We start from the raw sequence: 12025 nt of genomic DNA on the forward strand, positions 1-12025 counted from the left end.
TCTTCTTCTTCTTCTGTTTTCAGTTTGTTTTTCATGTCCTCTGTTGCTTTTCTACCTGGATTTCGTTATTTTTTATTATCTTAATTTGGTTTACTATGTTTACTGAACTTACCAAAATAATTTGTTGGAATTGCCGAGGTGTTTCAAGCCGGGATACCACCTCAAGAATATTTTATCTTATGAAAAAGTACAATCTAATCATGATTTGTTTGGTGGAAACCAGTGCTAACGATGATAGACTTCAGAGGTTTTGTTCCAAGTTAAAGTCTCAGTGGAAATGGGCAACGATTTTAGCAGAGGGGTATGAAGATGGCATCATCACAATTTGGAACTGTAAGATTGGTTATGTCACCCCTTTGGTAAGATCTAGATATGCTCTTCATCTAGTTGTTACCCCTGTCCAGTCCAAGGACTGGATTATTTCTATTGTCTATAACTCTAATTCGATTCAAGATCAATGTCTTCTTTGCTATGAGCTTTCTGGCATGAATTCTTTAAATTTACCGTGGATTATCATGGGTGATTTTAATGCGGTTATTTCTCAGGAGGAACATCGTGGAGGCGCTCATTATTACTATAAAAGAAAAGCATCTGTTTTCTTTGATTTTATTGCTACTAATAATTTGTTAGATGTGAACTTTGTAGGATGTCAATATATCTGGTGTAATAATCAATAGGGTTTAGCAAGACGATGGGCTCGCCTGGATCGTTGTCTTGTAAATCTGGTTTGGTCTAACTACTTTAATTCCTGTTTAGTCACTCACCTTCCGAGGTTTCTCTCTGATCACTCTCCCCTGCTTTTATCTATTTGTCCTCATGATTTTAGTAAAAAGAAACTTTTTTGTTTTGAGAATTACTGGCTTGAGTTTGTAGGCTATCATGAAATGGTTAGGGAGGCTTGAATTTTTTCCCTCACTCTATTCCTATGCATGTAGTTTCTCACCTTATTTCCCATACTAGGCACACGCTTTTGGAATGGAAGGCTAAAGGTTTACACTCTATTGATTCTAACATAGAAAAACTGGAGTCCTCTATTTTAGAAGCTGAAGCTAAGTATGGTTTGGGTGATGTTAATGATTTCTCCCCTCAGTCTCTTTCCATTATGTATAATAATCTTTCTGCTCTTCATAGATAAAATAGCACTAAGTGGGCTCAACGTGCTAGACTCATGTGGGTTCAGAATGGTGACAATAATTCCTCCTTTTTCTTTAACTTTGTTCGCTTTCGTAATCATTATAATTCGATTACTAATATCATGGATTCTAATGGTACCTTGTATACCGATCAACTGAGTATCACCCAGACTTTTATTAGTTTTTTCTCATAGCTTTGGAGTGATTAGAATGGGAGGCTCACTCAGGAAATTATTAATGTGCTCCCGGATGAGCTTCCTCAAGTGTCTAACAGGGATGGTGAAGATTTAATAAGAGATATTACCAAGCAAGAAGTCTTTGATGCGCTTCAATTTCTTCCGACTAGTAAGAGTCCAGGTCCTGATGGACTAAATGTAGAATTCTATCGCTTCTACAAGAGTGAGATTGGGAACTCCCTTTATTCAGCGGTCAGGTACTTCTTTACTTACTCTGTTATGCCTAGCACCTGGGGTAGGACCTATATTGCTCTAATCCCTAAAATCCCTAACCCTAAGTGCCCTGCAGACTATCGCCCGATATCTTTATGCAATGAGTGCTACAAGGTCATTTCAAAAATCCTTGCTAATCATTTGAAATGCATCCTCCCTAATTTAATTGGGAAAGAACAATGTGGGTTTTTAAATGGTTGTACTCCTTTTGATAACATCATTACTCTTCAGGAAGTGGCCCATTCGATTGATAATGATCACTAACCCCCCTAGGATGTTGGTTAAGTTAGACATAGTTAAAGCTTACGACAATGAGTTGGTCTGCAATTCTTGCTACTCTTACTAAAATGGGGTTCCTTGACAGATGGGTTAGTTGGATTCAAACTTGCATCAATAAGGTTTCCTATGCTTTGTTGATCAATAAGTCCCCAACTCCTTGGTTTTCGTCTAACAAAGGTATCAGACAAGGGGATCCTATTTCTTCTTATCTTTATATCTTGGTAGCCCAAAATCTCACCACAATGCTTAATTATGCTCTGAGATCTAATAGGATACTTGGTTTTAATTCTAACCTTAACAACAATTTCAACCATTTGATGTATGCTGATGATATCTTTCTTATAACTGAGGCCTCTAGGAAGTCTGCTAGAAACATTAATAGTTGCATCTCTTTTTATGGGAATATAACTGGCCAAAAAGTTAATAACTCTAAATCTGAAATCATCTTTCCTAGCCATTACAACAAGCACCTTCCCAACAGAATTTCCAAAATTTTAGAGTATAAAGTTGGTTCTTTCCCTATCAAATACTTGAGTATCTAATTTCTCCTAAGCGATTGGCACTCTCTTGTTTTTCTTCTATGATGGACAAGATTGAGAAGTTAATCTCCTTTTGGAAGAAATCCATAATATCCCCTGCAGGGAAAACCATTCTTATTAATTCTTCTATTATGACTGCTCCTATATATTATCTCTCTGTTTACCCTGTTCCTAAGTCCATTCTTGATTGAATTACCAAAGCTGTTAGGGCCCTTTTTTGGTCTAAGGATAGCAATTGAAAGGGCATTAACTCAGTTAGTTGGGATGAAGTTACACTTAATCGATCTGAAGGGACTTTATCAATTTGAAATTTGGGTATCTCAAAAATCTCTCACATGGCCAAGAATGTTTTTAGTTTGCTTAACAATAACAATGTTTACTGGACTTCAATTTTGGAGAATAAATATGGTGGTTTTGATATTTGGAAGGGTTCCATACCTGGGAAATGCTCCTGGTTCTACAGAGGGTTGTATCGTAATGCTACTATTATTAAACCTTTCCATTGGATAAACTCTATCAACCCTAGTATGACTTCTTTCTTGAATGACCCTTGGTATTTTGAGATCCCAATTGCTTTTAAACCAACTTATTTAAACATGGACATTGATTATGGCAATTTTCAAATTTTGGAATTACTTGTTGATATTCACTGGAACATTTCTACACTTCACTATATATTTGGAAAGTTTGTAAATGATTACATTCTTAGGCAGAGTAAAATAGATTATGAGCATGCCAATCACTGGGTATGGTTCCCTAAGTCTAAGGGCACTAAAATCTCCACTATGATATATTCTTTCTTCAATCAAAGTAAGTGCTCAGGGGATAACTGGAAAGGTTGGGGTCAATTATGGCGTCTCAAATTTGCTCCCAGAGTTAAGCATTTTATGTGGTTACTGTTTCATAATGTCATGAAAACTAATGAATATCTTTATCGGTTAAACTTGGGGCCCAATACTTTGTGTCCGCTTTGCAATCTCTATCCTGAAACTGTGGAGCATTTATTTCTTAATTGTAATAAGTCTCAACAGGTTTGGAACTTAACATGCTTGATTGTTGGTAAGCCTATTAATTTGTCTGAAAGGCTGTCTTCTGGCAATTGGTTGGATCAAGACTTGTCAGGAAATGATAGTTACATTCAATCTGTGATAGCTACTACTGTGTGGTTTATATGTTAAGCCAGGTGCAACAAAATATTTAAACTTAAAGATTTGAACTGGCATAATGTGTCGAACAGAGCTATCGGTCATGTCAGGGAGTTTTGCTTCTCCTCTTCTCTTCAATTGAAGAACAATTTTATCATGAATAATTTTACCATTGCTGATAGTCCTATTTTAATTGTTGCTTCTATATATAATGCAGATTTATCCATAGCTGGTCTTAGTTTTATTTTATCAGATTCAAATTCAAAAGTTCTTTGCTCAGGAAGCTGTGGATACCCTGTGATCTCCTCCGAGGATGCAGCAGCCAAAGCTTTAAGATTTGCTTCACAAGTTATGCTCAACTGGAGTCTGAACATCAACGTCAAGACCATTCTGTCAACCAGCGCTGAGCTTGTAAAGGCAATCCAGCAAAGACATTGGTCAGAGGATTAGAGATTTAATTGTCACTTTACAAGTCGTAATTGATCTTCTTGCAGAGACCCTTCCATACACTCAATTCCTTGGAGCTGGAGTAGAATCCCCTCATCTCTAGCTTGCTATGGGCTTACCCATCAAGAAATGTCCCTGTTTCAATAATGGAAGGGAGCTCCCTAAATGGCTAATGAAGATCTTTAGATCTAATGGTTTTGTTTAGCTTTGTTTTAGTTTCTGTTTTTTGTGTTTTGTTTTTTTCTATTTGTATTGTTTCTAATTTGGTATGTAATCTAACTCTTTGTAACCTTCTTTTTTAATTAATAAAACAACGCTATGAGCTATTTCCCTTGGGGAAAAATGATTAGGATTGTCCTGACCTCTTCCGGTCCAAAATTTATGTCTCTCCTGCAATGACAATATGCAGGCTGCAGCATGGAAGTTGCTACATTGTTAGAAATCTTCCGATTGATATACAACAAATAAAGCAGCATCAATCTAAAACATAGAAGAGGACAACAAAACACAGCCAACTTTAACTTTGAAGATGTCCCTGGCTTCCCTACGAACATTACAAAACATCTCCCTTTGCACAGTATCGCTTCCAAAATAAGACTCTGCACACACTGAATGATCCAAACCATAGCACAAAAAATACCATCAGATATAGGTTATTGTTCACGAACATCTTTGTTAAGGGATAAAGGAGAATCACATATCAGTCTAATAAATTCAGTGCGCTAACATAATTAACACATTATCAGTCTAAGCATGCAGTACGCTCACTTTTTGAAGCGTTCTTTCAGTCAATTTGAGACATTGCAAATGCCATAATCCATAGGAAATAATCCCATAGTTGGTCCATACTCAGGTAATATGTTAGCAATTGCCAACTTGCCAGTAAATGATAACTCAGCCTGGCCCTCACCTATGTCAACAGAGAAACATTGAGTAGAAGCATGAATATAACAGCATAACATTTGGATCACATTCTGCAACTAAGACAATTTTACTGGGCAAAAACATGCTCACAAGCTCCTCAAAGAATGTCGGTCAATGCTGACTTGCATAAAGCATGCATTTACCATTTATATTTCTGACAAGATGAAAATGCAAAAGAGAACGGAAGAAAAGGAATTTTTACATTCATAGAACAAGCAAGAACAGGCAAGAAATTGAACAGATATGGTAGAACCAAATAAGGTAGAACTTATCAGGTTTACTATTGTTCTGAGACAGCCTAAAAGTACAGAAAAAATCAATAAAGACCAGCAGAGAAATCAGAGAAGAAATTCAAGAATAATTCATCATCGTTAAGTCAACAGAGAGACAAAATGAAAAGCAAGAGTATCCCACCATAAAAAAAGAAAGAAAGAAAGAAAGCTCGCTCATCAGATCTACAAATTAATTAATGACAGCTGAAAAATTGACCATAGAAGACAACAAACCAGGTTCCACTTATGGCCATGGGACTGTACTAAAAAAATCAATAAAATAGTAATGCAGCCTACACCAAGCCCGTTTTGAATATTCAACCAATGTTGGATGAGTAAGAATGTACAGCTTTCAACTATTTCAGAAAACCAATACTTAAAAGGCACTTATACGATGCCATAAAACTAAAAGAGGCACAGACCATGCCCAGAGTCTCAATATTGTACAATTTAAAGTAACCATACTAAAACAAACAATTTAGAATAGGCAGTTATCAAGGTGAACCTATCTCACAAAACTTTGATTCCACACGCTCATCCTGGAAATATTTTACAGAAATCAGGCAGAGGAATAACCTATAACTCAAGAACCCTCCATCAATTTGCCCATTCCGTCCATTACCAATTGCATCTCCCAAGCAAAGGGATGCAATTTATCATCAACTATAAACTCATGTACAATGCCTCCTACTTCAATAAAGCTATGGCCAGGAGGTTTATTTTCATCACCTCTAGTTGCTTCCCTAATAGAGACAACTTTATGCCATTTGCATTCATTGGCATAAATATTAGATAACAGCACATGAGATCCTCCTACGTGCGCACAAGTTGATTCAATTTTCTTTGCAACAACTTTTGCCAAGTCATATTCATTGTGAACTCTACAAGCACTCAACAAAGATCCCAATATTGCCAAATTGGGCTTCATTGGCATGCTTAAAATGAACTCATATGCACGATTTAGAAGTCCGGCTCTACTAAAAAGATCCACCATACACCCATAGTGCTTGAGATCTGGGGTGATCCTATATACTCTCTCCATACAATCAAAAAATTGTATGCCTTCATCCACTAAGCCAGCATGACTACAAGCAGAAAGAACAGCGACAAAAGTAACCGAATCGGGCAAAATATCACTCTGAACCATCCGTGAAAATAAATAAAGAGCCTCACCACCATAACCATGTGATGCTAAGCACATGATCATGGCTGTCCAAGAATGTAAATCCTTCCTCATCATCCCATCAAACATTTTTGTAGCACATGCAAAACTTCCGCATTTTGAATAAGCATCTATCAGTGAGTTCCCAATGAAGACTTCTCCCACTAAACCAACCTTCTCTATATACGCATGTAAACCCCTGGTGTGAACCAAAGACCTCATATTAACACAAGCTGACAATGCAGACACCATAGTTGCAACATTTGGAGTAGCATTGGAGCTTCTAATTCTCATGTCGTTCAGCGTTTTCAAAGCTTCAGCATTAGAACCTTGATGAACAAGACCTGATATCAACGCCGTCCATGAAACAACATCTCTATAAGGCATTTCATTGAATAAACGAACGCCATATGCTGAACACCCACAGGTGAAGTACATGATGAGGAGCTGCGTCTGCACAAAAGGGTCAGATATAAGCCCCAAAATAACAGCATGTGCATGAATAAGTCTTCCAAGATGGATATCAGTATCACACAAGCAAGACTTGAGCAAAAATGGTAATGTATACTTATCGGGTAGCACTTCTCGCCTAAGCATTTCAGTATACAGTAACACAGCAGACCTACGATATTCTGGTCTTGCTAAGGCTCTGATCATTGTGTTCCAGGAGAAGAGATTAGGTCGCTTCATCTGGTTGAAGACCATGGTGGCAGAGGTGACATCTGGCCAACCAGCAGTAATGCAAGTGTGAAGGACACGGCTGGCAACAAAAGGGTTGTGAAAAAGGCCAGAGACAATGATGTAAGAAAGAATCAGTGGAAGATCTTGCAAGGATTGGCATCTCTCCAGGAGGATTAACCGGGGTTGACGTTGAAATATACTGTTTGCAGATATCCAGGATGTGGTATCATTGATGTGACGGAGGAAGAAATTGAAAGATAGTGGTAGCTTTTTCAACTGGTGCAGCATGCTACAACCATCTTTCTTCGACCTGTGGATACAATTTAATAAATCTTTATATAACCTGTAAAATGTTATTAAACTAAAGCTGCAGAGCTAACAGTATTGGTATGGTATTGTTGTGTATACCTTCTAAAAAGAACTCAAACTAAAACATAGAGGATGGTTTTCATGTAATAACCAGTTGTAGAAAACAAAGTAAAATAAAATAAACCCAATGTGATTATCAACTGAAAGTTACACATACAACTTGGATTTAAAAAAATTAAAAAGAAAAACCAAGCCATGATGCTAATGGCTTGCACCTTGCATACCATAGAATTCTTTTCAAAATCATGTCATAATTACATTAGAGCAAAAGCCTAAAATCAACAGAATCAAAGCGAAGTCCTTTGATCCAATGAAAATAACAGAATCATTCAGATATCACAATCAATCTATGCCAAAAGCCAAATTAACAGGAATTTTACAAGAGGCATACCGATCAAGCACGATTTCTCTCAATGCTTCAAGCCTCAAAAGCAGATCCGATATCAACAACATAGAGAAACAAAGTAAAATCATAGATCTATGAACAGCATCAAGTAAATCCAAAAACCCTAGCAAGAACGACTCATAATTCAACCAAAAAAGAGCAAGCATTGATCACCTTCTGAAAACTACGAGGCGCGACGCCAGGGAGGTAGAAACTATGAGCGCAGTGGGCGAGAAGGAACCAAGAGAGGAAGATCGCAACGCCACCGCCATGGTGCCCCATCTCAAGCATCCGCGAGAGAGAGAGAGCGAGAAGGGAATGGAACTCCTTTTGAAAGGGAGGTACTTTTTACTGATTAAAACTTGGTAAATTTTATTATTCATTGTACTTCTCAAAAACACCCTCGCTCTTCTTTTATTATCTTTCAGTTCTCACTTCTTTTACAAATTTTAATTTATTGAAAAATTAAATGAAATTAATATTTGAATTGAATATTGCAAGGGTGTGATATCAAAAGAAAATAATAATAACAATAATTTTAGTTTGAAAATTTTGTAGAATGTTACCTCCATGATAAAGAGTAGAACCACATTTCTCTTTTAAGTGAAAAGTTGAGAGCTAGAAACTCTCCCACCATAATAATTATTAAATGTAGTAATTTATCTACATTTGGAAAAAAAAATATATGAAATTAATATTAATTACCAATTATTATAATATGTGTTTAATTTTGTTATTTTATTGAACTAAATATGATAAATTGACAATATAAAAATATGACATGTAATTTGTCAATGGCAAAATAGGATATGCATTCCTCAATAGAATTTGGTTCATGATTCTCATTATTTATCACATTTAGCGATATATTATATGCAAAAATATTGTCAACATTAACTTCATTTTGGTTCCATTTTATTCCATTTTTTAGAACCTAATTTATTGAGATCTCTTTATTTTCACAAATTTCAGATACCTCTGTTTCTTCTACAATTGGGGGTTGTTCTAAAAGACACTTCTAGAGTTATTGTATCATTGATTTTACCATCAAGATGTTTAGCTCCTTTTTTTCAAGGATTTTTTATCATTGGAACTGATAGGTATACCATGTTTCATGAGTGCTTTGGATTCATGTACGATATTATTTTGTCCTACAGGAACATCAATTTTGATTGAAGCATTAACAACTGATATATATGATTTAGTCATTTTTCTTTGGGTCAATAAATGCATCTAACAGTTGTTTAGCTAAACTTTTTAAATGAATTATCTTTTGAACTTATGATTCACATTGTTTAGTACGAGGATCGAGATAAGATGATAATTTATTTCAACTAATCTCTTTACCTAGTTGTTTATTTTCTCCACCTAATGTTTGGAAAACTTATTTGTTAAAATGACAATTAGCAAATCGAGCTCTGAATAAGTATCTTGTTGATGGTTCTAGATATTTTATTATAGATGGATACTCATACCCAAATAAAATTACATGACACCCATAAAATAATTATAAGAGATGGACCATTCATCCTAAATACATTGGTGAGTGAAACATTAAACACTTAGAAAAGTTAAAATAGAAGCACAAATATCAATATTTTTATATTGTATGGTTATTAATAATAATTATTATTAAAAATAGTTAAAGAGATATTATTGCATTTTGGAAGTTGTATGAACTTTTTAAAAATTTCAACGAAAACACACTTGATAAAAAATAATTGTATTATTTATTAGTTCTCATACATTTTATAAATTTTATGGTTCTTTTTTGGAATAATAAATGATTGATGTATTGGTGCATTGAAAAATTTTGTTTATGTTCTAACTTTGTAATAGAACAGTTGATACATATTTAATTTTCTTCCCAACTCTTCACCAACTCTATGACTTATCCACATTTAAAATACAAAGAGCTTTATTTTTATAGAAGGTGTATAGATTTAGAGAACACAATTGCGATAATGAAATCAACAAATGAATGGAGTGTTTAGAAAATAAATTTATCTAATGAAATGTTTAATCAATGACACTTGATTTTCATTGATGCTACTTGCATTTATTATAAAACCTCATTGTAAACAGAAGTTTATGTTACTGATGAAAATATTTTGTTGTAAAAAGGTGTAAACAATGAATTTATTTTTCTTACTAGTATAATTCCCTCGCTCTACTTTGGAGGTTTTGCAATTTTAATGGTTTTAAAATATGCATATTTGTGTGTAATAAATATTAATTATAATTTTTTCATTTATAATAAAGTAAAGGAATCCTGAAATAGTATTTACTTTATTAAAAAGCATTTCCATTGGAAGATCTTTATCGTCATAGCCCATGTCTACAAAGCTTATCTATTCAAAACAATTGTAGTTAGATATATATTGTATGTGTACCACTATACAATTTGGAATTATGCAACATAAAGTATCCTACCTGCATAGCATCCTTAATAAAATTAATACCATTGAATATTTTTTATTAGCAACCCAACATTTTATTTATTTCCCAGATATCCCAAATAAAATGTTGTTCAATATTTTCTAAACAAATACCTCAAAAAAAATTTAGGAAAGATTTTCACTTTCTAAAGACCATCCGGTTCCATTAGAAGGTATTATTAAATATTTAATATAAAACTTAGTTAATGCCGATGATGTAATCAAATGCCATTAAATCTTTTATGTTCATAATGCAATTGGAGAAATTATTTAAAAAAAAGTTTAAAAATTTTTGTTGAAAATCGTCTCGAATCATATTACCATCCGTTTCCATTAGAAGATCTTATTATATGTTTAATATAAAACTAATTTAATGACCATGATGAAATCAATGCCATTAAATCTTTTATGTTCATAATACAATAAGGAAAATTCTTTAAAAAATTTAAAAATCTTCTTTGAAACCTCTTTAAATATTTAATATAAAATTAAAAATATTTTTTAATAACTCTTTTTTTCCTTCAATTTATATATTTTATAATTAACAAATAATAATGAAATATTATATTATATTATATATATGAAATAATAAATAAAATTATAATTATAAAATAATATTTAAAACTATTTTTATTAACCTAATATTTACCCAAATGACACGAAGATTGAACTACTTTAATCTAATACCCACAGAGCATGATGCTTGAACTGATTCTAATAACTATACTCAAAACATTTTGCAAACTATCGTATACTTTTTTTTTCCATAATTATAATTTGTTTGAAATATATAATGGAACATTTAATACAAACAAATAAATGGAATTAAACACCTTCCTTACTAATATCACATTTAATACAAATAAAGGTTTAAATTCAATAAGAGACATTCTTGAAAAAATTTAAAATTTTCCATGAAACCCTCTCGGAGCAGATTATACATCTAATTTAAATATATGCATAGATTTGTTTGAAATAAATAATGTAACATTTAATACAAACAAATAAATGGAATTAAACACCTACTATTACTAATATCACATTTACTACAACTTAAATGCAATAAGAGAAATTCTCAAGAAAATTTAAAATTTTTCTTGAAACCCTCTCGTAATAGATTATACATCTCCTTTAAATATATGTATAGATAATAGACTTTTTTTTTTAATGAAATGCATCTTGTTTTGCCTTATTTTAGTTTAAATATTATAAAAATAAATACCAAAATGAGTAATTTCATTGATAATTACCAAAATGCACAAATAGTACCATGCATGGTATTTTTTAAATTTAACTTATTGAAAATGGATTAAAGCTTCAAACTTTTTTCAATTTTTTTAAAATTTTATAATCATTTTTTAAAAATATGGTATTTATACTTAAGTCCTTATAATTTTTTAAATTCCAATTCTTTCTCAACCTTATTTAAATTTTAACCATTAAAACCTGTAACCATAAGATGTTATGACTGTCAAGTTTGCAACATTAAAAAATTGAAATTTCAAAACCTGCAATTGTCGATAATTATGACAATCAAATCTGTAATTGTCAGATTTATGATGGTCAAAACTACAACCGTCAGAAATTATAACGATCAAATTTGCAACAGTAAAAAATCATAACTGTTAAATTTGAACTGCTAGTAATTATGACAGTTAAATCTACAATTGTCACTAATTATGATCGATAAATCTACAATAATAAAAAATATCACAATAGTTAAATCTACAACTATAAAAATTAGGACAATGAAATTTGCAATTGTCAGTAATTATAATGATCAAACTTGCAACTGTTAGAAA

The 12025-nt window shown here is 32.9% G+C and overlaps 1 protein-coding gene across 2 annotated transcripts; it reads right to left on the reverse strand.

Moving 5' to 3' along the window:
* Positions 1 to 5452: 5452 nt before the first annotated feature.
* Positions 5453 to 8109, reverse strand: LOC120269275 (pentatricopeptide repeat-containing protein At4g21065-like). Of its 2 annotated transcripts, XM_039276608.1 has the most exons (3): positions 7960 to 8074; positions 7792 to 7816; positions 5453 to 7341 (listed from the first exon to the last, which is right to left on the reverse strand). In XM_039276608.1, the coding sequence occupies exon 3, from the start codon at positions 7317 to 7319 to the stop codon at positions 5772 to 5774; it is 1548 nt and encodes a 515-aa protein (XP_039132542.1). In that variant the 5' UTR covers positions 7320 to 7341; positions 7792 to 7816; positions 7960 to 8074; the 3' UTR covers positions 5453 to 5771. The 2 variants fall into 2 exon arrangements, with proteins under 2 accessions (XP_039132542.1, XP_039132541.1); XM_039276607.1 differs by lacking the exon at positions 7792 to 7816 and having other exon boundaries at positions 7960 to 8109.
* Positions 8110 to 12025: the final 3916 nt, after the last annotated feature.

This window comes from Dioscorea cayenensis, chromosome 9, assembly GCF_009730915.1.
Source record: "Dioscorea cayenensis subsp. rotundata cultivar TDr96_F1 chromosome 9, TDr96_F1_v2_PseudoChromosome.rev07_lg8_w22 25.fasta, whole genome shotgun sequence".
Taxonomy (NCBI): domain Eukaryota; kingdom Viridiplantae; phylum Streptophyta; class Magnoliopsida; order Dioscoreales; family Dioscoreaceae; genus Dioscorea; species Dioscorea cayenensis.